Raw genomic sequence first — 26,214 nt, 5'->3', positions numbered from 1 at the left:
CGGCAAGCCGTCACTCGAGGAAATAATGAAACAAAAAGAAAAGTTAAACGCAACTGCCATTTCCTCTGGTCGCAACTCGTTCCACGTGCATACAGACCAGTTGACCACGAATTGAATACCTTTCCTGGTCCCTGGATCAGTCTAAACGAAGAAGGTTGAACTAAGAAGCAACAACGATGCCCGTGACCGTTGAATAGACGGCGACAACTGAATGCATCCCGAGTTAATAGCGCGGGGACCGATTTTATGACGAAACTGGCCTTCATGCCCCAGGAGATGCCGATAACTACCGCCATCCAAAAGGAGTGAAAAAGGCAGCAAAATGTTGACCGCCGAATAGCTGTCAAGTCTCAACATTGATTTGGCGGCGCTTTAGGAATGTGTGTGAAAAGTGGTGGCGTGGGCAGGGAAGGGGGGGGGGGGGGGGGGCTATGCGTCTTAATTTCGGGGGGAGGGGGGCCGGGCCCCCCCGGGGCCCCCCCTTGGGTACGTGCCTGCGTTGAAGGGAGACAACACGTAGGTGAATTTTCTCGCTGGTGCGGGCGCTGTATTGAAAGTGGTGGTCTTGCGGGACTGACAGAGGGATGGTTGTTCTGTTGGGTAAGGATAGAAATGCTTACACAGGTAAAACCATCAGATTTCAGTGTGCCATTATTATCTATGGATTCGTACGTGCTGTTGAACACCAGCTGCTGCCTAGAGGACGTGTTCGGATAGGTCTCTGGCATCTACACAGTACTGAGCCCGCTTTATCATATCTTGTGTGGCTTTCCTGATGACTGACGCTGGAATTCTGCGGCAGAGATCCGTTATCCTTGCCTTGAGCTCATCTGACGTCCGTTTCGTTCATGTAAACACGATCTTTCACATAACCCCGAAGAAAGAAACCAAGTGGAGAGAAGTCAGCGCACGCCGTGTTAGGAGGCCTTCTGTAGCTTCAAGCTTTAACCTGGATGAACTGTTTCTCGGCGTAGCCGCTAGAGGGCGAGCAGTTAGTTGGAGTTGCCAATAGGTTCTGCTTTCCGCTGTGAATAATTATGTGCGAAAGTATAGCCTCTCGATCGCACCTTTCGTGATTGTTGGGATCCGTTGCCTGTTATACTGAAAATTGAAATAGCGGCTTGTAGAGGAGCTTTCTTTCCGGCTTCGATGTGTGCGTAAGTCACTCATATACAAACAACGCAGGCCCTGCAAAAAATTAATGGCAGGTATTAGCGGAAAGAAGCTGGGGTGGCGCCCTGTCTCGAGTGACGTCGCGTCCAGGAAGCCGCTCGGCTGCCGCGCACGCTCGCTCCTTTAGTGCGTGCTTGGGGTATGGGTGGCTCGAGGCGTACTCATTGAAGGATACGTCGGCTTCTTTCTGCTGTCATGCCTGAACCACAGTTCTTTCTTCAAAACCGCGTGAGCCGAGAAAATGTGCGGCTTGGATATTGCAAGCTATATAGTGTTGAATGGGTCTACTGGTTTTGCAATCCATATATGCGCCGCATCTCTCCATAAATTTTGCGTAAGTAAAATGTATGCAAATTCAACACCCAAAGTTATGTATGCTTCGCTAAACACTTAACATTTCCTTAGCACTTAGCTATGAGAGACATCGCATTTTACATGGAAGAGAAATCTTGGTATTTGGTGTCAACACGTTATTCATGTTAGAATGACACTGCCCAGTGGAGCTGTTATCATGATTCTTAGTACTCTGGTGAGTTGTTCTAGTCAAACATGACCACTTTATTAATGCGTAAAAGAAAGAGTTAGGCGTGCATTTCGCATGAAAAAGTTTGCTGCTACTTTCAACGCTCTCTTAAAGAGGCCCCCATAAAACGAATTGCTCATGGCTGCTAACACGACGGCGCGTCATGTAGAATATTTACATAGTTAATTAAAATGTACCATAGTAGCAATCACCTGAAAGAAAAGTTTCGTGGTTAAGATCGAGAGCCAATCAATTGGCGCTATGTATATCCTATTACTGTGGCATTCATAGTGGCCCTCAGTAGCCTTTATCGACAATATGGCATACCGCTCACGCAACGGCAGCAACCGACTTTCGTTATGTCGAGGCACGCATTGTTCTCGAAACAGATCTGTTGCTCGCTGCAAATTCGAATTTAAACAATGATGCAGCTTATTTAGTGCCCCAATTGCAACGCCTAAAATATACTTGAGGCACTACAGCGCAGCATAGGCTGCCTTGATAATGAAAATTCAAATAACCTCTTGATCCAACGTTGCTTAATTATGCAAACTGAGAACTATTCGCTTCGTCAGTACGAAAAGAAAACCTCGCATACCCGCCTCATAAGGAAGACACCACACGCTTCACGTGTATTCACTTGGTTTTTTACCTCCACCGGTGAATAATGATATCTTCAACATTACTAATGAATGAGGCTTCGGCTTCTTTCTCGTTGCAGCTATACGGTCCAAAAGGCATATTTCACTCTAACATTTGGGCCGAGCAGCCTCTGTCAGTTCGCCAAACAGATTCGTCAAGACGGTTCCTCAGTCAAAAATCGCCAGTAAATTGCTCAAGTGAATTGAAAGTGTAGCACGGAAAAGGCAATGAATATTGGTGCATTCCTTTCCATATGCTTCAGCCTGAGATAAGCCTCAATTACCTTTACTTCAAATTACCGCCGCTTAAAATTAACGGTGAGGAATAGCCCAATTTTCAGAAGCAGTTAAAGAAGCAAGTGGTACTGATAGAACCTAAACTGCAGTGTTAGTTAAATCATCGGGTTACTGCCGATCGTTACTGTGAAGAAATGGAAAATTTCATATTATACCATGAACTACTCGTCGTGAGCAAACATATTCCAAGCGGATTAAAATAAAGGTAAATGTTGTGGAAGTAATATATAGCCAGCGTTTGTGATATGCTTGTTGCATCACGGCAGAAATGATATCCTAAGTGGATTCTTATGTACTGTTTGTGCGGTTATGCTTTCATTATTCACGTGAGCTACCACTGCAAAGTGTAGATCCACGCATGAAAAGCTCGCAATGGGCTGGTCCGAGTTTCTTCGGCTGCCACTGTAGCGGTGTACCTATGAGAAATATATTGTCGTCTAAGAAATAAGCTCTTTAAGTTAATTTTCGCGAAAGAAGACATTGTAAAAATATATTTGAGACAAGCGGGATAAGTATGCAAGCATAGGGAACTTGGGCGAACAAACGGAAACACTGCAGAATGCGCCCGGACACCGCCCGAACTGCAGCACACGACAGGCACGAGTCTGTGCCCTGACGACACGTGAGTGGCGCTTGCACCGGCCCTGGAGGTCGTTATCGGGGCTAATAGCCGTGGTATTGCGGGTGATGAGCGCTAGCTAGTCCACATTGCGTTTTTCCAGTTCTTGAGAAGGACGACGACGAAGTGTCGTCTTGGTAGAACGCTTCTATCTGTGTTCTCTGGTTTCTGGCGAAATCTTCGGAATTTCCTGGTGCCTCGGCACCCGGTCTGGTGGCCATGGACGCGGAGCCTTCCAGGGGTCCTCCTGGCCAGAGGCCATCAAGGCCGTCCTTCACGAGGAAGAGAGGAAGCGTGCTCAGTGACATCGAGGACACCGAGCTGTACTCCTTGTCGGATGAAGACTCGTCGGATGATAGCTTCATCACTGTCCGCAGAAAGAGAGCCAAAATGAGGACTGTCAACGCGAATACGTCAACGCAAGCGAGCACAGCGACTCTTAAGTCAAGGCTTGAACGCTGGCCTCACGCCATCGTGTTCGCACCCGAGGAACCCTCAAGCAACCTCCGACTGCTGAACAGGCAAGAACTATCTGTTTTCTTGGAAGGGGTCGTGCCGAATGAAATTAAGGACATTCGGATAAATACACGCAAAAATGTCCTCGCAATCGATGCTTCCAACGGGAGTGCGCGCGAAAGACTGAAGCAAATCTCGGAGCTAGGGCGCATCGAAGTGCGTTCCTATATCCCGATGAATGATGCATCCACAGCAGGTGTAATTTATGACATTGATGTCGCCATTCCCAACGCGGACTTGCCTATCCTCGTCAAACCAGCAAGTGAGGGTGTCGTCATCACGCGTGTGAGCTGCCTTGGAACTTCGCGCTGCGCCAAACTGATTTTCAAAGGAGATTGCCTACCATCTCACGTCAAAGTCGGTCACTTCCAACACCCTGTTCGGCCCTTCGTACAAAAGCTTCTTCATGCAATCAGTGCTTTAGGCTTGGACATGTCAAGGGGGTCTGTCCAAACTCATTACTGTGTCTCCGGTGTGCTGAACCTCACGCGGAGGACACGTGCCAGGCTACTGTCCTAAAGTGCGGTAACTGTAATGGTTGCCATGCTGCTTCGTCTAGGGCCTGCCCTCGCATCCAGAAAGGGTTCGCTGTTCTCAAGCAAATGGTTCGGGACAATTCGACACACAGGGAGGCTGCTGTAACGAGTCGGCGTCACCGAACCTCCTCCAAGAAGGCAGAGACACGAAAGGAGAGGGGCCCTTCCATTGTAGCACCGACATTCTCCAATCAGGCCAAAAAGGGGCTGAACAGCACAAGAAAGTCAGCTGAAAAGAATGTTTCTCGGGAAGAATGGCCTGCGTTTCCGAGCCAGCAACTTTCCACAGAGCCACAGATTGTCAACCCCGCTCGGGAGCCTACTCCTGCCGCTGATGGCACGCCCAAAGCAGATCAAGTCATTTCAATGCTGCGTCCCCTTATAGATGCCATTCGAGTGATTCTGTAGAACCTTGGAACCACGTCTGCTTGAAGTGCACTGAAAGTACTGGACGCCTTAAGCCCAGTGCTTGAGTATCTCGAAGAGAGACATGACCAACCATCGCCCATCCTTTCGAGAAGTCAAGGCAGCATCAATCATCCAGTGGAACGCAAGAGGACTAAAGTCATGCCTTTCAGGCTTTCGTCAGTATATATATATATGTATATATGTATATATATGCTAATTTGTTCCCAATCATTGTCATATGTGAGCCTAACGTGTCAAAACCAGTGAGATTATAGGGATACGAATCTGTTATATCCGCAACAACTGAGGCATGCAGCAAAGTCATCGTTTTTATTCGTCGAGAACTGACCTATGTTCGCCAGCCGATTCCGCCTCATGATGACAATCAATATGTTTGCCTAATGATTAAAAAGGGCAAACTCATGTTTACACTTGTAGGCTTTTATATATCGCCTTCAAGTAATTTTGATCGCAAAAGATTAACGAACATCTTGTCGGTGTGCCCTGCTCCATATGTCATCATCGGAGATTTTATTGCGCACCATATGGCATGGGGAAGCACAAGCTATGACAAATGCAAGAGGGCAAAGACTTGCAAGCTTCGCCTGCAACCACGGCCTTTCACTCCTGAATGACGGCAGCCCAACGTTTATACGAGGCGTGAATTATGGCAGCTGTCTTGACCTAGCTTTCGTCTCGCGCTCTTTCACAAGATGTGTTAAATGGTTTTCGGATATCGAGACACACGAGAGTGATCACATTCCCACGTGCCTGTCATCAAAGGGTGTTAGATACGGGACCGTTTCCTGAGCCTACTTCGAGTTCCCCAGACCACATCAAATCGCACCACAGCTAATTGAGGAGCGCAGAAGCACGGATACCACATTCGTGAGGCACGGCACGTGCAAACAAGTTGGCGAACCCCACTTCGTGTGCAGCCGGTAGAGCTATTCATTGCTTGGCTCTTCCCGAAAGTAAAGCGAGAGCCTGGCACTGTTGCGGGTAGAGTGGGTCCCGAAGCAAGACGGCTGTAATGCGCCGTGACAACCTGGCGGCGTCGCCCCATCCCTCTATGGTGACGGCGCATTGCAAGTCAGCAAGGCAAGACCGCAGGGAGAAGAAAACCCTCGGACAAACACACGAGCAGCGATTCTCTTCGCCGGGTGTGACTCCATCGCACGGGCGCCTACCATTGGCCGAAAATGGCGTCACCTGAGCGGGCTCTCCCATTGGCCGAACGTGACGTGCCTTCGAGACACCGAAGGGCTCAAAAGACGGAGACCGGGAGCAGCAGTAGAGCATTCCTAGAGCATTCCTTGAGCATTCCTTGATTCATCTCTCTCGAACTTCTTGCGACGGGCCGCAGCGTCCGAGTTGCTGCCGGCCCGTAATGACTCTAAGACTGTTAATTGACTCTCACTGTAAATAATGTAAATAAACCTCCCAAGTGTTTCATCTCAATGTCCGTCAACTCCTACAGTGTGTGTGTGTGTGTGTGTGTGTGTGTGTGTGTGTGTGTGTGTTTAAATGAGGTCCAAGTGGACAGGTTGGAAGCAATACGCGTCTGACCATTTCATTTCACTTGTAGGAGAAATAAAGGATAAAGAACGTGTGTAAAAGAAACGAATCTCCCCACCGCCCACCTAGCCGTGGCCCTTGCCTCAAATTTTCGCTGGCAAAGCGTAGTTGCCAAAGAGAAGACCAGGTGGCGCGAGTGAGGCGGCAAGAGTAAATAGGCGAGAGGGGAAGGAAGACGCGGGTGGCGTGCAGTGTGCGGTGTGCGCGCGTGGACAGCACGTTGCGGAGTGCGGTAATAAAGTGAATATTTGCGACGAACGTGTCGGCCTGTCTTCGTTCGCGACAACACCGAAGTAATCCCGATTAGCCTTAATCTTGTTTCACGCCTTTCTTTTTGGCCCCGCTCTTCTTCCCGTCTTTATTTCCCCTTTCCCATAGTGCAGGGCAGCAAAACGGAGGATTTAACTCTGGTTAACCTCCCTGCCTCTCTCTCATTTGCATCTCTCTCTCTTAATCAATTTAATGTTAGTCAATAAAAATTAGGCTTGGTAAGCTTAAGTACACATAGTTAATTTATTTACATTAATTAATTTGTAATTAGCATACTATTAATAATTATCCTCAATTAATCGTCGTTTTACGCTTAGGTAACTTCGTCGTAATTAATCTTATGAATTTTAATTACTCTTAATACCCATTTAGTATCGCTATACACACACACACACACACACACACATATATATATATATATATATGCGCTCCATGTATACGTATGGAGCGCATACTATCATGCGTTACAGACAGACGGACGGACAGATTTCCGAAGGTGTAGTAGCCCTAGAATGCTTACGAAATAAAAGCGCATGTTGCTGGCGCGATTTCTGCAGCGCACCCTAATATTATTTTTGTTCGTTTGTTTTCATCTTGCGCGTCCTTCTTTCATCGTGATGCCTGTGGTCTTTACGAGGACGTTACCCCAAGTGTATATTCGTCTAAGAAGGATGTGTGCGTGTGTGTCTAAAGCAGCCGCCCCGCGGGGCCACAGTGTGGTATACATATGCGGTATAATGTGAAAGTCACGCGCACTCTCGGCGACGAAACTTTGGCGAGACTGGAAGTGAGATGAAAGGCGGCCCCGTGATTGGTGCCCTTTCTTCCGACGCCGAGAAGACTTCCGCCGCACGTTCTCCTTTCTATAGAGCCACCTGTTCAGGAAGATAACGTGCGCGAGTGTCGTACACGGATCCTCTTGGGTCAGTGCTGTATAATTGCGCGACGTTCGCCTGAACTGCGAGTGATTTATGGGCCGCGCTCTCTTCTGCCCCTTCTGCATTTTTTCCTTCTTTTTTTTTCACTTAGGCATGTGAACTAGGCTAAGGAAACATGTGCGGAGCGCTTGCAGCGCAAACGTCCGCTCAGGTCACCGCAACTTGGGATAGCCGAGACCCTCAGCGGGCCGCTATAGGTAATCAGCTATGGCGGCATTGACTCTGGGTACGTCTTAATCAATGACTCTGAGCCTGAACTAATCGGGAAAGTGCACTGGATCTTGTTGTTCACTCATACTTGGAGGTTGTTTTAATGCCGAAGAAGGAGGGGGCGAACAGTGCTTACCTTTGTTAAAGCTTTCTTGGTGCAACGGGTTACTGCGCAAACTTTCCAACTCGAGCCTGAACGGTGTAATTTTACTACTAGATTTTCGAATAAAATATTATACGGTAAACCGATTAGTCTATGCCATAGGTAATAGATGCATAAATTTTCAGAGCTCGGACGTTGCACGAGGACGATGCGCATTAAGAAGGGTAAGCAGCTCGTTGGCGGTGGATTCGAGTTTTCGTTGCGTTCGTTCCGCGCAGCGAAGTGTTCTTGAAATGGGCCTCCTTTCATTGACGCTCTTCTTATTCGGTAACATCAATTTTTTCTCTCCACTTTTCCAATCTCGTTCACTACATATTTTAGGCGGTGTACAAATGACATGTCGTATAACTTTTACATGTGCTTCGGGAATTCTGTAGCGGTAGCAAGTCTGCGAGGACCGTTGCAAGAGTGCCTGATGCACATATATTCAAGCGCATGCTAAGGTAAGGAATGTTTCTGAACGATAAATATATACAAGTGGAGAGATAGGCTTGGCAGTGCAAAAGTCGCAGCTTTATTTTCTTTCTCAATTTTTTTTTCTTTGCTTCGTCGTTTATCAAAGTCCGGCGATGACTTCTGGAAACCAACAGGAAGCACCAACGGTACAAGGCTGCATGTGTACTACATTACCTCATGTATTTCGCATGTCTAGGTTCTTAAAGCCGCATATGTGAGCATACTGATCTATGAGGCTAAAATTAAGAGGAAAACAGTGAAACTGGAAGGGAAACTGGGGAACGTGCAGGGAGCTATAGAACAAACGACGATTACTTCAAACCTGAGAACACACTGAAGTGAGTGTGATGGCTTTCAAATAATCATATTCCCACAGAATTATTATTTTTTAAGTATCTGCTAGTAAGGGAGCTATAAAGAGCACTATGCTTACTTTCCCTGTTTCTCGTTAACACAACGTTTCCTCCCAGCTTGATAGCAATGCTATGCTTGCTGCTCCTTTCTTGCATTGGCTTCTTTCCTCAGTGCATTTATGGTTTGTGGGCTGTCGCGCGATCCTGTACACACACACACACACACACACACACACACACACACACACACACACACACACACACACACACACACACACACACACGCACACGCACACGCACACACACACACACACACACACACACACACATATATATATATATATATATATATATATATATATATATATATATATATATATATATATATATATGACGTCTTAGGCTGTACATTACAGAGGGAGCCTCGAAAGCCACAGGAAACAGCGAATGATCTTTTATGCTAGATTCTGGGCACCCTGATACATGCAGCGGAATAATATTTGACTCCCTGTTCATGACATCATTCTGTACAGATCGCGAGCGTTTTCTTAACGTGTTCGAAAAGTGTTACAGGGCCTCTTGATGGGATAACAAGGCGGCAGCCAGGACATATGCCTATTTACCGGGGTAGCAGGGGGCACTTGCCCAACCACAGCTCTCAGATTGGGGGGGGGGGGGGGGGGGGGCAAAGTAACTCATTTGCACTCCTTTCCCCCACATTTTTAAGCCGGGAATATGGCGCCTGGAGTCCGAACCAAGGTCACTCGAGTCTGCAGAAAGCCACTTGAAGCCCTGGTAAAGGCGGTCTGGCTTTTCCACCAGCTGCACGCGGAGTCTCGGCCGCATTGATCCTTCAGGGCACTCATCACCGGTATGTATAGCACACAGGGTCTACTCGGTAATAGCTGGTAAATTTCCACATCTCTGCAAGTCTGCAGTAGTCTTTAAAGTCTTGATCTAAGGTTTGATTCGGGCTACTTGGTCTGGCAATAGTGCAATTGAACCTCAATACAGTTGAGGTTCCCAGTACTTTCAGGACTGCTTTAATTTATTTGGTCATGAAAGGTGTTCTCGCGGTGAAACTTAGGCAGCACGAAGCGTTCGCTTCTCGCTGCTGGCGCTCTTCATCATTCCAGCATTGTGATAGCGAGTGCTCGTGGTCATCGAATGAGATGTGTTTATATTTGCATGCACGGGCGTGACACCATGCTTGGCATAGGCGTGTCTACCGTTTCGAGGGGAGGCATGCCCCTACCCCCACAGTCAGAAGTGGAAGGGAAAAGTAGGCTAATTCGGGTAATTGTCATCGTAATTGTTCTGCTACCACGAACGTCCAGAAGCACAAAAAACTTAGGGATAATGAGCTGACTAAGTACACCATGCTAGGAAAACTACGGTGCTTGTGCTCTTTTGAATCGTGCTGTATTTGTAAACTTCCAATCTGAACGTAATGAAATATTGAAGCTTTTATATTCCGTTACGTAAATATTACAGGTAGGCGATCTATTATCGACTTTTCAATCTAATCCAATCCAATCGAATATAAAAATGCAGACGTACATATTTATAGCATGAGTATTTATTTAGGTATAATTAGGAACGCCCTTGTACTGAATAGACAGTCAACTATGACGCACAGTTAGAATCGTTTTAAACACGAGATCACTACAACCGTCATGAAAAGAACTTCACAAGTAGTTCCTTGACACTTTTAGAGCCTGGTAGCAAACAAGCTTTCAAAGAATGACAGGCTGATGTATGAGCAACTTTCCGAAGACACAAAATTAATGGTTGTTGAAAAAATATCAGAAGTTATGGAAAAGGAAAAGAAAGAGCTAATAAGGTGTTTTTGTGCCAGACACAATAAAGGGCCTGTTACGAGGAAAAAATCTGTGTTTGTAAAGCAAAGAAGATGAAACTGCTACATGATTAGACTGCAAGAAAGACTAATTGGCAGGCCAGAAGCAAAATTAGCCGGTTTTCATGTATTGGATGAAAGAAGGGGTACCGAGGGGGCCGATTTTGTAAGGGCACCGTTTTTGTAAGAACGCTCGCATGTATTTGTTAGTCATAACCACATGAAATTAACCCATAATGAAGAAATGGAAAGCGTATAGGGGAAGTCATCTGTAGTGTTTAATTGAAGTGTCAAAATGAGAATCTAAAAGGAAATGGCGGCAAAAAAAAAAAGAAAAACTTGCTGACGCTGACAGCCGAACCCACAGCCTCCGCATTACGCTTGCGTTGCACTACCACTTGCGCTACGGCGACGACGGCAGCTCCCACGTCCACGCATTCTAGGGTATTTATGTATGCGTACAAGATCTAACCCAAGGATGGTTAACAAGTGGCATACTTCCACCGCGAAACCGAAAACAAATATTGCATTACCGATTTTCTTTTGTTTCTGCACTGCTACAAAGCTTTGCCGCTGTTTTACTGCTGATAGTTATACTTTGCGATACTTTGTTCAGCAGGTGGTAAACAGTAACCTGATCTGAAAAGCCGGTTCTTGCGAAATATTAGGTTAGTTTCTATATTAGAAAATACTAAATAGTTCATTTTCCAATGTGAATAAATTATTACGCACGAAGTATTCGTATTCTAGCTTCGAATATTCGCCCACCTTATACTAAATGCATTAGTAAATCTACAGGCCTCTATAACCTGTTGGTAAATTCACTGTTTTCCTTCAGCTGCACGAACACTGGACCAACGTGACAGTCTAGGTAAATTATTTACTTTACGTTAGCTTATATTCATCGTCATCATCATCGCCCTATTTATGTACACGATCGCCAATCACCCCTGTCATGCGCCAACCGATTCCAACTTGCGCCTGCAAATTTCCTAATTTCATCACCCCACCTAGTTTTCTTCCATCCTCGACTGCGCTTCCCTTCTCTTGGCAACCATTCTGTAACTGTAATCGTCGACCGGATATCTAACTTGCGCATTACATGGCCTGTCCTGCTCCGTTTCTTTCTCTTAATGTCAATTAGAATATAGGCTATCCCCGTTTGCTCTCTGATGCACACCGCTCTTTTCCTGTATCTTAACGTTACGCCTAATATTTTCGTTCCATTTATATTGGTGTGTTTAAAAACACCTACGTTCTTAAAGAGAGAGAGAGAGAGAGAGAGAGAGAGAGATAAAAGGAAGGCAGAGATGTTAACCAGTCAAGAGTCCGGTTGGCTACCCTGCGCTGGGGGTACGGAGTAGGGGAATAGAAAGAAGGGAGAGAAAGTACGCTCCTAAAATCCACATCACAGTTATAGCGACAGCTTTAGTGACACTTTTTGTCTCACTTCAGCGACATGCTTCAGAATATAATGGCAGCACTAGAATATAATGGCTCATAATGGGCGATTGAAAACCAGATCTGCAGATGAGAACTTTCACTGACTCATTTTGTAGCCTTTGTTATTGCAATGGAAATCTGATAATCTGCAAGGGAGGCGATCTTTACAGCGCGTGCCACCTGGGCCCCCTCTCAGTATGTTTCGCCCAATCATGAATATAAACTTCTGTATAGCCCCCAATGAATATTTTACCATAAATAAGCATGCCATCAGCACATTAAATAAACGAACATGCCAATCTTAATTGCTCCGCGGTCGCTAAAACGACGTCTACCTGACCCCCTCCCACCTGCGCTGCGCGTCGGCTTGCTCCGCTACCATTTGCAGAAGCCCTCCGTGTCAGGATTTGTGGTAAAGCATACGAAAAACGAACAAGTACTTCAGAAGTGAAAGGGTGAAAGTATATACAGGTTTACAGTAGTGCAACTTCCGTTGTTGGCGTGGCGTCCATGCCGACTGGAAAGCGGCGGCTCATCGATCCCAGGCGGCACGTAAAGATCACTTTAGAAACCGCAAATTACCTCTTCGTATATATATAATGTTACCCGTATAAAAGTATTTACAATATATTTAAAAAGAGCGAACGTTGGTGTCCACTTTTCGTCGTCTTAATTAAATTATGGGGTTTTACGTGCCAAAACCACTTTCTGATTATGAGGCACGCCGTAGTGGGGGACTCCGGAAATTTTGACCACCTGGGGTTCTTTAACGTGCACCTAAATCTAAGTACACGGGTGTTTTCGCATTTAGCCCCCATCGAAATGCGGCCGCCGAGGCCGGGATTCGATCCCGCGACCTCGTGGTCAGCAGCCTAACACCATAGCCACTGAGCAACCACGGCGGGTTTTTCGTTGTCTTCAGGACCGTCGTCGTTCTCTTCGCCTGATCGTAACACGACCCCAAGTGAACAAAGCACCATCCCTGTGTGTCAAACGGGACCGTAAGGAAGAGCGGGGTGAGGTTTTAGCCTTGCGATATGAACGACATCAGGTTAGGTGAGGCCAGGTGACATGGTAGAGCTGACGGGGACGATCCCATAGGTGACATCGGTCACTTGACGTAAGACGCGGTAAGGGCCCTTGTAGCAAGGAAGGAGTTTTTCCGAGAGCCTCAATCGACGGGAAGGGGATCAAAGGAGCACAAGGGAACCTGGTGAAAAGTGTACGTCATGGTGCCGCTGATTATAAACACGTTTTTGATTTTCTTGTGATGCCAACAGACGAGTACGAGCAAGCTGCCTTGCGTATAGTCAGCATGGGCAATGGCTTCTCCATCGACCGAGACATGGACAATGTCTTGGTCGATGCAAGAGGATGTCGCGGCAATATTCGGTAGGCGGGAACATTGATGGGCGACACGGCGGTCCTTCGCTAGCTCGAAGCGGCGGCGTTCCTTTATGATGGCGTCGACAGCAGAAACGTTGTTAAAAATCAGGAAATAAGATGCGTCATCCGCAATGCCTTTGAGGATATGTCCTACTTTGTCGGACACTGCCATGGACGTGTCGATTTTGGGACAAACGACGAGGATTTCTTGAATATCGGAGACCTATGACTCATTAGCACTTTGGGCGCGGGTAGTGAGCTGCTTTTTGGAGGCTAGCTGTCGATCAGTTAAGTGGGCGGATGAGATTAAGAAGTTTGCAGGGACGACATGGCCACAATTAGTACATGACCGGGGTTGTTGGAGAAGTATGGGAGAGGCCTTTGCCCTGCAGTGGGGGTAAACAGGCTGATGATGATGATGATGTCGTCGTTCAAAGGGATTGCCAAAAAGGTCGGATAGCTTCTGCTTGAGCAGCTTCCAGCTAGTAAGTTCTTCATCTTTGGAACCAAACGCGCGGAGTTCCGTCCAGATGGAAAATGACATTTTATTTATTTTACCCTCAGGGCCGAAGCATTACAGAGGGGAGTGGGTAGAGAATAAACACAGTGCATAGTAACATAATAATAACAAAATGATAATGAACATAATAAACATAATATCACAAAGCATGCTAAGGTATGGTAAATCCTAATTATACAATGTTAGCTAAGGCATGTTTAAATCTGGTATTATCATTAATGGAAACAATGTCGGAAGAAAGGTGATTCCAATCTTGTGAAGTTCGAGGTAAGAAGGAGTAAAGAAAGGTTTTAGTATGACATGGCTCGATACCAACCTTAAAGCGATGGTCAACACGGTTAGATATATAATGTGGCTGAAGAATGAATTCGTCACGGAGGGTAGGGTGATAGTAAAGCCGATGGAAAAAGTTCAAGCGAAAATTTTTTCGGCGGGATGCTAGGGATGGAAGAGATATATCAGATTTCATAGAAGTTATACTAGCAGTGCGGTTATAACAGGAACAGATGAAGCGAGTAGAGCGATTCTGCACCATTTCTACTGAGGCAACCAAATTGTTAATGCTTGGATCCCAGACTGGAGTGGCGTATTCTAATTTAGATCGAATGAGTGTTTTATATAATAAGAGCTTTAAAGACGAAGGGGCAGCAGAAAAGTTACGGCGTAAGTAACCTAACATGCGGTTAGCGTTGTTAATTATCTTCTCAATATGCAGGGACCAACTCAGATTAGAAGTGATATGAACGCCTAAATACTTATAGGAGGAAACCGCGGTTAAAGGGAAGTTGTTTAGGTAATATGGAACAGGACTACTGGATGCGCTAGAGATACGCATCACTTTACATTTGTTAATATTTAATTCCATTAGCCAGGTATTGCACCAGCAAGATATAGAATTTAAATCTGATTGGAGAATGTTAATATCGTTATCAGTAACTATTTCACGGAAAATAACGCAGTCGTCAGCGAAAAGATGAATATTAGAAGAAACTAAAGAAGGAAGGTCGTTAATGAAAATGAGAAAAAGAAGGGGGCCTAATACGGATCCTTGTGGGACTCCAGATTGGACAGGACATTGGTTAGAAGAAAGTTCGTTGGCTACGACAAATTGGGAACGATTTGAAAGGAAATCTTTGATCCATAAATAAAGACTATTATCGATATTAAGTTGACTAAGTTTATGAAAAAGAAGTATGTGGGAGACCTTGTCGAATGCTTTAGAAAAATCTAAGTAAATACAGTCAGCTAACGAAGAACGATCAAGAATGCGGTGCAGTTTATGAGTAAATGATATGAGCTGCGTTTCATACGAAAATGATTTCCGGAAGCCATGTTGAGCTGGTGAGAAAAAGGAGTTAGATTCGAGAAAGGCGCCAAGGTTCGAGTATATAATATGTTCTAAGAGTTTGCAGCATGTGCTAGTAATGGAAATGGGTCGATAATTACATGGTGAACTTTTGTTGCCCGATTTGAATATTGGAATCACCTTCCCAATTTTCCATTGGGTTGGAAGAGTTGATGTGTCAAGTGATTGCTGAAATATTTTTGTTAGTATGATTGAGCTGTAGACACAAGTATTTTTAAGAAATTTGCAATCAATAGAATCATAACCAGGGGAGGAATGGTGCTCTAAGTTATTGATGAGTTTCGTAATTCCAGCCGTGTCAACAATAATGGGAGGCATGAATGGGTAACTGTAACGAAAAGTGTCTGGAAGATTAGTATTTGTAGCTACGGAGAAATTTCTTGAGAAGGTGTCATTAAGAATAGTAGCACATTGGTTAGGTGGGACGGGGTTGCCAGCTGTGTCTACCAAGGCAATGGAGTTATCAAGACAGGGGTTAATCATACGCCAAAACTTTCGAACATTAGAATTCAGAAGTTCGGGTAAGGTATTCGACATGAAGTTATCTTTAGCTTCCTTCAATGCTGCAATGTAAGTATCAGATGCAGTTTTATAGGCCATCCAGCGTGAGCTTGAGGATGATAATTTGGCCAAGCGATACAGACGTTTCTTTCGATTAGAAAGCCGTTTGATATGGGAGTTATACCATGGTGTTCGAGGATTAGACGTGATAATACGAACAGGGATGTATTTTTCAATTAATTTGTTTACTTTTGTTGAAAACAAACATTGGCTAGCATTATGGTCGGGTTTTGCCTGTTGCCCTTGCTGACACGTTAGTACATGCTGAGTCGTTCCTGTACGTCCATAGCATCGAGACCGGAGAATGTACCGGCGTCATGCGGATGTGGAAGGGCAACGTACTGCGTCTGGATAGCCGATGGTGCCTGTGCAGGCGTAGATGACGTGTCGTCCCCAGAAGGCGTTGTCACAAGCTGGATGTGGCGTCCGCTTCGGAGCTCCGTTGTGAAGAACACAGGGGCACCCCGCACCTCCACCAAATGTTACGTGTATAAAACCATTTACAATATATTTACAAAGAGCGAATGTTCGCGGAGACGGTAGAGAGCGCAGCCAAGCTGTGTCCATTTCGCGTTGTCTTCAGGACCGTCGTCGTTCTCTACATCGCCTTATCGTAACAATATATATATATATATATATATATATATATATATATATATATATATATATATATATATATGGGTGAAGGTGAATATAGTCATACATTAAGAAGCCAACAAACAATGATACCAAGGAGAGCACCAGTTGGCTTCACCCCCAAAAAAATCGCGTACACGTGGCGCCTGTGACTAAAAAGGATGTTCCACAACCGCCGTCAAGGCCGTGAGGTGTGGCAATGGCTTACCCTCCCAAGTTTTGTTCTACTAGATAAGCATATATACCCCAAAAAGTAAATGGGAAAACGGCGCCGGCGGTCGCTCAGTTGGCAAGAGCATCGCACGCCTAATGCGAAGGCGTGGGTTCGTGCCCCACCTGCGGCCAGTTGTTTTTGCATCCACTTTCGTTTTCATTCATTTATCATTTCTTTAATTCATTTAATAAGTGCATGTAATTTCTCCTGTGTTGTCCTTGATGGCTCTCTCTCTCTCTCTCTCTCTCTATATATATATATATATATATATATATGTATATGTATTCACAGGCATATTCAGGGCGTTTCGATGACGTGTTGTCATTTCTGATGGAGGAAACGAAGATATTTTAAAGCTTACAGAAAAAGTCAATGGTGCGAATAAGTGAAGGTTTATACACACAGAGCCCTAACTTCGATCGTTTCCGCTCACAAAGGCCAGTGATAATTCTGTTCAGTTTTGGTCCGCTAGCTTTAAATGAGCGCTACCACCTCACTTTAGATTTGCATTTTTTTGCGTTAAATGAAGGTTTAAACTTTCGTATAGCTAGGCCATATAGATGAAACACAAGTAATCGTCATACGGACCTAAATAATTTATAATACTTGCTTCTACGAAGCAGTTTCAGTACGCGGGATGTCGGCGCTTAATTACGTCATGAACGATACACTTCATCGCTCGACATGCGATCACAGCGGCTGCCACGCTTGAGAGAGGCCAGACTAAACAAACGAAACACTTTTGGTTATTTTTTTTATGAAGAGCAACGTCATACGTTGCCTTACTGCCACACGAGGTCAGCAAATTTCGCTTTCTGTCATGACGTTACAGTAATGTCGGTGACGCCAGGTCCGTCGTTTTGAGACCAACGTTACCATAAAATTAAAATGTTCTGTGATCGTTCGCTAACCTTCAGACTTGCTGTCACCCTTTCAGGAGTCAGAAGCATGTGGTAGTTTCTACAACTTCTAAAATATGTGTCAGTACTTTAATTCTTGTCTTGCCGCCCGAGAGGATGCACCAACGTGGGACAAATCTGTCTTCTACTCGTATATATACGTGACACTGAACCCACAGACATGTGACAGCAGATCCCTGTTCCGGGAAAGCGACACACGGGCGGAACAATCACCGGCACAGACTACCAGGCTATCATTGCCTGTAGTAAACACCTTAACCAACAAATCGGTATCGTCCCATCCCCTAATGTGTTTTGCCCCACTCGTACACGGCGAACCTTCCTCCACAGTAAGAGAAAGAAGTTCAAGCGATTACAGTGCCTAAGGCAAATACGTGTCATTGGATGGCAAGCAAAAGGAATGGGAGTATCCCTATAAGGCGCCTTTGGGAATGAATTCTTGTGTTTCAAATAACTATCGCTGTATACGAAGGAATCATGTAAAAATGTGCATTGCTCCAAACTAGTTCCGCAAGCTGGTGGTGGCTCGACGTCTTTTTCTTATCATTATCATCTTTATTTTTTCCAGGAAAAGGAAAAAAAGAAGTCACACAATGCTCGTGTTTACGAAGGTGGGCGCTTTATCAGCGACTAGTGCTCGAATGAGGACTGCAGATGGTCAACGTGGTGGCTGCCATCTAGCGTTTGTTTGGTGTGAACACTACGCTGCTGTACCTGCAGTGGCACGAGTTGCGCTCACAGAAGGACTCTGTTCGCGCATTTCCAGTTCGTCGGGACAAGCACTGTTGCCTGCACACGCCTTCGTCGCAGACCTACAAAGAAACAAAAAAGACAAATAAGTAGAGTGCGAGAACAAAGTTGCTGGAAGGGTATATACCCTTTCGCTGTTTACGAACATAGGCCCTGATCGGCAGTCGGTTTTGCCCACTGGCGTACCCCACTAATTTCCGCGGGCAAAAAAGGCCATGGCGAGTAGCAAGCGTGCGTAGAAAAAGAAGCCCGCAGATTTTCGACACCTTTCCCCTGTACATAACGAGAAATTCAATAGTCACGTTTGCCGGTATTGATACGAAAAATATTAGTATTAGCCCTCAGGCATTATCTGCCTTCTTTTTTTTTTTTGCCGGAAAACGTAAAAAGAGTCTTTGCGTACATTGAAAATGAAGAACACGCTTTTTGTTCCAGTGCAAAAGATTGCTAAGGCACGTGACCGGAAATTTCTTGGGGCTGCAGGCTCGGTGCTGTTATCGCGTGCTTGAAACCATATATAAGTATAAGCCCGACATAATGCAGGCAGTCCAATGCTTTTCGCTGGCCCAACTTCGGCGACATCACGCTCAGAAAACTCGGTTTCAGTGATTGGCTTGCCGGATCGCTTAGAAGCTACATATTCCAGGAGCCGCCACTACTTAGTACAATACCTACGCTTTTGAAGGAGTGACGACACGCAAAGGCACCTACATTTCCATTGCCAACTATGATGTGATGAAAGGAAGAACACAGTAAGTACTCCTGCAATCTTGTCGGCCCCAGAGTTTGTGTTGGCTGTTCGTCCACCACTACAACGGCAATGCTCCAAGTGCGCAGGTTTTGTGTTATATAGGTCGATGATGGACGAGCACGATGAGGGAGACCGTGTGCACCCAATCCTTGCGTTGTTCCGTGGATTCAACCAGCGCAAATTATCGCATGCCAGAATTGAAGCTAAGGGTAAGTTCACACGACAGCGTGAAACAGCGTGAAAGGGCGCCGCCTCCTGTCATACATCGTGCGACTACGGGGAAATAGAAAAGAGATTGTAAAGGTTGACTTGAAATGATACAACAGCCAATGAAACATTTGCTGTTGATGTCAGGATTTTCAAAACGCGGTCAGCGTATTATGTTTCACGTTAGCTGCGTATTGACGACAAAACAGAACAGAGAACGAGGACGTATATGCTTAAGTGCATTCTGTCATTCGTCAATGCGCACACTTCTTTTTTTCTATTCTGCTTAATACCAACAAGACAACAGCAGACAACGTGAGAAAGCAAGATAAACTTCTATTGCGAAGAATACGTTACAAAGCAGAATATAAGATAACCGCTGTCCCCGCCCCCCAAAAAAAGAAACAAAGGAAGAATTAGAGGGTTAAGATACGTGAGCGGGAAGGCCGAATTCAGAAAACCAAAATGAGGGAGAATTAAGGTACAAGTGTTATGTCGTTCAACCAAGCAACGACTTGTCGGCAGTGCCTGCTAAAAGTCAAGGTTCACTCTGCCAAAGTGTAGCTGTGCAACAACACCATGGATCTATTAGCTTTGCTACAAAGATTTATGGCTTGCCAATACTTAAGCGCATGGAAGACATCTTGCGCGTTGAGCTTTGAACGGTTGCAATGACCTGCTGGAATGCACTAACACAACGGCGTCGGACAAGGATGGATAACTCGGCAAGGTAAGTTCAGGTGTGATCGACCAAGAATAAAGCTAATATCTTTTGATGCATGTACATATAATTTAGGTATTGCATAGTAGTAGCTGTAGGTTTAGCAAAACTGGCTAAAACGAAGTGTGTCGGCAAGTTATTTCAAGGTGTTACAGGCGCAGTTGACTAACGCTCTGTGTTAGTGTTGTTTCGAGTGGTCTTCTTCGCGTTTTAACATTTTTCCTGGCAGAAAGACAAAGCTACATGCCTTCGTTGTAAGAAATGCGGGTGCACAGCGACTCGGCTGGTCTGGTGCCAAATGTCGATGAGAGAAGGCAAGAGAGAGAGAAAGAGAAGCTGTGAGAGAAAGGCCGGGAGGTTAACCAGACGATCCCGGTTGGCTATCCGAAAGAAAGTTTTAATTGCTTGAAAGTATGCGTCTCTCGCGGTGATATCTTAAGGCGTCACGCCTAAGCTCGAGGGTTCAATTCCGGCGGCGTTTCGATGGGGGTGGAATGCAAAACGCCAGTCCACATAGATTTAGGTGCAGGTTAAAGAACCACAGGATGCTAAAAATGTATACGGAGTTCCCACACTACGGCGTGTTTCGTAATCGGATAGTGGTTGTGGCACGTGAAACACAATTTAATTATTTTTTTAATTAAGCGCGTGTCTTCTAGGTACCTTAGTTTACTTTGGCAAACTCGTGGTAGATTTGAGCATCGTGCTTCGGACATTTAGTTATTAATAAGTGGCAGTTTAGTGTACGTCATTGGGTTATGCTGTTGTAGGTTAGCAAGTATGCAAGGCCGACGTATGCACACCTTAACTCTAGCCCAAGCGGAGCACTAAACGTAGAACATTTAGTATTCTGCAAAACTCATTTAGTGTTTAGTGCATACCACTAAATGTAGAACTGCACCGATCTGGTAACATATTTGTCGGCATGAAATAAGCCCTGCGTTTCATGTTGCGACGTAAACTCTGCACTGCTTCAAAATTTCATCGCACTGTTTTTTATTCCCCGTTGCGCTGTTGTGCAGTCAATAGGCTGCCAGACATACTGTATAGAGTCTACGTGAAATTCCCAGTGAAAAATGTGTGCAGTCTAAGACTTGTTTACTTATTTTATGTCGAAAGCAACTCTGCCGTTTATGTTACCACGAGGTAACGGCGGCTTGAGCAATACAAGCAAAATAAACGAAAATTAGCAGAGGCCGACTGTCTTTTTGCGACTGAATTGATTGTTATTCGCAGCGAGTATCGAAATCCCTGCCTTGCGCTTGCATAATGACACCGGGAATTTTGATTGGAACTAATGCCTTCTCCGAATATAAAAAAAAAAAAAGAGAGATAGAGAGAGAAAGAGAAAATTGTCGTTCTGTAGAAATTATTTTCAGCCACTGACGGTAGCAGCAGGAAGCAAAAAAAAAAAAAAAAAAACGGAATACCGTGCACAAAAACGAGAAGGGAGACGTGTTCACAATGAGTACGATAGATAACCGCAATAATTTCACAGTCCCTTAAAAAGTTTTGTGGCGTAAACTTTTATGTAGGAAGCGATGAACATGCCGTAACAGGAAGTAGAGACGGAAGTGTTTGCCATCTCCGCTCGACGCTGCGCACGTGTGACAGCTTTTGTAGCAATAATTGCAGCAGCTCGACGAAAACGGCTGACTGCTTGGTTTTGTCGGGGACCCAACTTTCTGCACCCTGAATTGCGACACAATCTGTGCGGTTGCTTCAGTGGTCCGAGAACCAAGGTTCAAGCTCTTTTTCCGCACCAGCAGATAAAACTGTATCAGGAAAAATTCTAAATCATAACAAATACTTAAAATTCGAACTGTTTCGCTTCTATTTCACACACAATCCTCAAGGTAAACACCAATGATGAGACATTTCAAGTTTTATTTAGAGCATCTAAATAAACAGCGATATACTGAAACTACCGAAGCGCCTGCTGACTGTAAAACGTTGGATCGCTCCTAGTGGCAACACGAGTGCACGCAAATGCGCGTGTACAGTGTCCAAGCAATCGTACGTAGTCAAACATTCGGACTTTTTTTTTTTTTGAATTAGCGAAAGGCAATAGCTGTGTTCCCGTGGAAAGCGTCGGCTCAATGGTTTTTCACGAAGCTTCAGCTGAACTTCGTTTTATTCGTGGGTGAAGGTTAGACAGCGCAGCAGGAACATCTTCGCACGGCTTTGCTGGTCAGCGTCATCCGAACATCTAAAAAAAAATGAATATGTCAATAGTGTAGCACACAGTAATTCTGACGTATTCTAATTATCGCCTGGAGGAGATAATGAAAGAGACAAAGAGCAAAAGAAAGTTGAATGATGTGAAAAACAGAGCAATCCGCCTGATGTACCTTTCTCTAGCGAGCTACTTTGCAGCCGCTACTTATACTTAACCTCCCTGTCTTTCCTTAGCTTTTAATGCGATAGTAATTATATGGACACTCCAGGCGCATTTCTGCCGTCGCCGTCACCGTAAGGTTTTGTAAAAAGTCCAAGGGCGATTAAACCGTCGCCGCTCGCCGTATGCTATATGTGCGAGTGAAAGCGTGCGAGGGTGAACCGGCGATCGCGGTTCCCGCAACGGCGGAAAGCGGGGAGGAAGCGCTCCGCCTTCCGTCGCGCCCGAGGATTAGGGGGGAAGGTAGGCAGTCAGGGCAGGGCGGGGGGGGGGGGGGGGGGGGGGGCGTTACTCCGAGCGGCTCGGGCGGCCGCGACCGGCCCGGCCGGACCGCTGTGTCGTGAAAGCCATCTGCAATGGGTACAAAGTCGGTTCTGCGTTGTCTTTTCACGGCGTACTTCGCGTTGTTGCCAGTGGCTGCACGAAGATCGATTCGCTCGCTGTTGCTGCCAGTTTTCCTCACTGCACCGTTTTTACAGCGAGTTTCCGCGCTCATCGAGTGACATGTATTCATGTTGGCTTGTGCGCATGTGACACTATGCTGGTTAATTTAGTATGCCTATGTTTACAAGTTCATACGGCCGATAAATCTACCATCCTTACTTCGCATAGCTATCTACTAATTTGCTATCGCAATCGGTGCTTTGCCTTTCGGGCGAAACTGCGACTTTTTTTTTTCTCTTGTGTTAGGCTGCTGAGCACGAGGTCGCGGGATCGAATCCCGGCCACGGCGACCGCATTTCGATGGGGGCGAAATGCGAAAACACCCGTGCACTTAAATTTAGGTGCACGTTAAAGAACCCCAGGTGGTCGAAATTTCCGGAGTCCCCCACTACGGCGTGCCTCATAATCGGAAAGTGGTTTTGGCACGTAAAACCCCATAATTCAATTCATTTTTTTTTTCTCTTCTTGCGCTGGGGGAATGGAAGATGGGAAAGAAAAAGGAACAGACGGCTGACGATGACGACAAAAGGAAAAGGCAAAGCCCATAACGGGCGAGTATACTCATAGCCTGGAGTCCAAGCCCGTACTTTCACAAAAGTAAAACCGGATGGCTTGAAATCTGGATCAGCTTTACTCCACGGGCCCAATTTATAAAGGCCTCTGACCACGGTTTGCTGGCGAGACGGGCAAAATCAACAGTCAGTTTCTGTCACTCGTCCACTTCCTAGCAGTTGTGGCCCATGCTTTATAGACCATTTTCACCGCGCAGCGCAACCGTGTTCGATCCCGTGCTGACTCGTTCATTCCTTGCCTCAGCCGGCTTCCCGCTGCGTCTGTTTCAGCGGTGCTCGACGCAGGTGCGGCGCATCAAGCCTCTGTTTCGCTGTTTGTCTCTGACAGTGACAACTTGAACGGCACGAAACTATGGCCAAAGCTTCATGAGACATGTAAGTGTACAGCCATCCTTCCGAGCTCATCATTCCTTGTCCTAATGCTACGAGCACGGCTACGGTGCGCGTTCTAGAAGACAGGATAGTAAATTGCTTTTAAAAACACACTAGTACGTACTTCCAGTCACTATTAAATCAGTATTACTGTCATTCACTCTCCATTTTTTAAAAGAAATTATTGCCATTGGCTTGGAAGCCACATTGTTCTCATATTTTTGTTTCAGTGAAGCTTTCTTTTTTGGGGTGTGACGTCATTAAATTATTTACTTTCTTGATACGTAATCACTTGTGAATGTGCCAATTGCACTAGATTTGTTTATGCGACGCTCTGAGCTGAAAACATCAATGTTTGGAAGCAGCTTACAGAAGAGGCATAATACCGTTCACTACTTTTTTTTTATTGTGTCTCATGGTGACACGTTCAGCTTCGAACTATTACGTAACTTATGCAAACCACTCATTCGTCGGCATACTCTCCGACGAGTTCACTCATATCTACAAAACGTTAGTGTGAGTCTCAGTGAGTTTCAGAGAATGGGGCTGGAGGTTAGCGGAGGCCAAAAGAATAACATTTGCAAGCGCAAGCGAAGGAATACTGAATTTGCGGTGATATCTGGCTATCACATTTTTCGCTAACGTTGCCTCTGATTCAAGATAATTGCAAAATTATTCTGCTACAGCGAAACCTGTGTTTGAATTTGATGGCGGTTCGACATTTTATGTAAGAGTTGTGGCACAAACAAACAAAAGTGAAGAAAACCTCAGAGAACAGTAGCTACAGTAAAGCAGAGTTAGTAAGGCACAAAACACTATGAGATGATCGGCTTTTAATAGAAAGATCCACGTGAGCATGCCGCAGTTGTGAATCGACTGATCAGCAAGCAGTCTTAGTTAAATGTGTACGCGTACAGCCTGTGCAGCAGATTTTAAAATCTGGGGTTTTGCGTTCTCCAACGGCACAGTGGGTTGTGAGGTACGCCGTAGCGCTGGGGCTCCGCATTCATTTCAACCATGTGGTGCACTTTACCGTGCATCTAAATCTAAGCACAGGGGTGTTTTTTGCATTTCCTCCAATTGAAACGCTCCGGCCGCAACCGGCAGTTGAACCACCGCGGGGTCGACGTGTAGTGTCTTTAGGCAACAAATGGCTAGAGTTACTGTATGTACGAAACGAACGGTCCAGCTGAGACCAGGTACGAGCGCGCATCGAGCGGTCGGGTGGGTCCCATGATACCAATTTCCGACGCGCACGTCGCTGTAGGGGCCGCTCTCCGCCGTTCGCGGCTCGCGTCTTTCTTCTCCCGCTCTGCGTTCGCTCTTTCAACACTCGCTGTGCTCATTCGCTCGGTTACGGTGATGCTCAACGCAGGAATACGCACTCAAGGGCTGCGCTCTAAGAAGTAGCAATAAATAACATTGATTGACGAGAAAACGGTCTCGAACGTAGCCCCTGCGCGAACGAAAGGTGGCTTTATTGCATAAAAATTTTGGGGATGCGCGACTCTCATGCGTCCCCTGATATTTTGTTTTCTCGCATAGCGCCCGTCTCCTGTAATCCGGCTTCACCGCGTGGCTTTACTGCGGCAGTCGGTATGCTTGCAGGGTAGTACGAGAGATGGCACGAGTGTTGCTCTGCTAACGCCACCTAACGGCGGGATTACTTAAGCGCAAAAAGGAGAAGCCCTTCCTCTTTGGCTCGGGATCGGCAGCAACGCGAACGCTTTGTGCGTGCGCCGATCCATGCTTCTGCGAGACCGTCTCGCGAGGCCTACCCCGGAATGGACGAACACGATCGTTCGAACGCGCCACCGTTCGCGTGACCGTACGCGCGAACGACCAGGCGTTGGTGTCCAGCATGGGGCGAACATATTCGCTCGTTATCCGGTGGCGGTGAGTCGGACTTGCGCGATCTGTCGCGCGCCCGTCGGCACGTTTTCTGGATAGCAACTCGGCTAGCAGGCATTAGTCTATGAAAGTTGCAATAAATGCCCCTGTGATTGTTTGCACTACTGTGTTGTCGTTCCTTTGCCCCAAAGCACGGGTGAGAACCCCACAGTGTTGTGCAAGATGGTGAACCTGTGCCCAAGACTGGCTCGCCGCGGGAGCGCCATTGACACTAACTCTAATAGTGAGCGAACTAAGCGGCGAAAAGGGTCTATAGATCCATGCGAATGGCTCAGCTCACAATCTGAAGACTCGGCGCATCGCATTTTATGCACATAACGAAGTGTAGACGCCCGTCCCAGCGTATAAGCCTGTGTAGAAGACTGGCACTTCTGCGCTGAATGTTTGGATGATATCCTTAACGCAAAAACTAAGGGTAGTGCAGTTATTTCTGTTGTATTCGCTGTAACGCACTGTGATATATGCTAAAATGATTATTTAGTAAGTGTTAAAGCTATGATTGC

At 45.9% G+C, this 26,214-nt stretch overlaps 1 protein-coding gene and 1 long non-coding RNA gene across 5 annotated transcripts in view; one reads left to right on the top strand and one right to left on the bottom strand.

Annotated features, from left to right (window-relative positions):
* Positions 1–7,430: 7,430 nt before the first annotated feature.
* Positions 7,431–18,241, top strand: LOC126535784 (uncharacterized). Its single transcript, XR_007600573.3, has 4 exons — positions 7,431–7,725; positions 8,250–8,315; positions 9,409–9,552; positions 18,154–18,241. It is a non-coding gene; the product is annotated as an uncharacterized lncRNA (long non-coding RNA).
* Positions 18,120–26,214, bottom strand: part of LOC126535782 (uncharacterized) — a 42,461-nt gene continuing 34,366 nt past the window's right edge. For 2 of the 4 annotated variants that reach the window (XM_055073422.2, XM_050182583.3), the window contains one exon: positions 18,183–18,397. In XM_055073422.2, the coding sequence (XP_054929397.2) occupies positions 18,263–18,397 (135 nt within the window). In that variant the 3' untranslated portion in view covers positions 18,183–18,262. Of the gene's footprint in view, positions 18,398–21,881; positions 22,224–26,214 lie in introns of those variants that run through there. The other 2 variants (XM_055073424.2, XM_055073423.2) reach the window with 2 other exon arrangements.

Source organism: Dermacentor andersoni, chromosome 4 (genome assembly GCF_023375885.2).
Source record: "Dermacentor andersoni chromosome 4, qqDerAnde1_hic_scaffold, whole genome shotgun sequence".
Lineage (NCBI taxonomy): Eukaryota > Metazoa > Arthropoda > Arachnida > Ixodida > Ixodidae > Dermacentor > Dermacentor andersoni.
The sequence above is the reverse complement of the archived record's forward strand: the minus strand, read 5'-3'. Positions and strand labels throughout refer to the sequence as shown.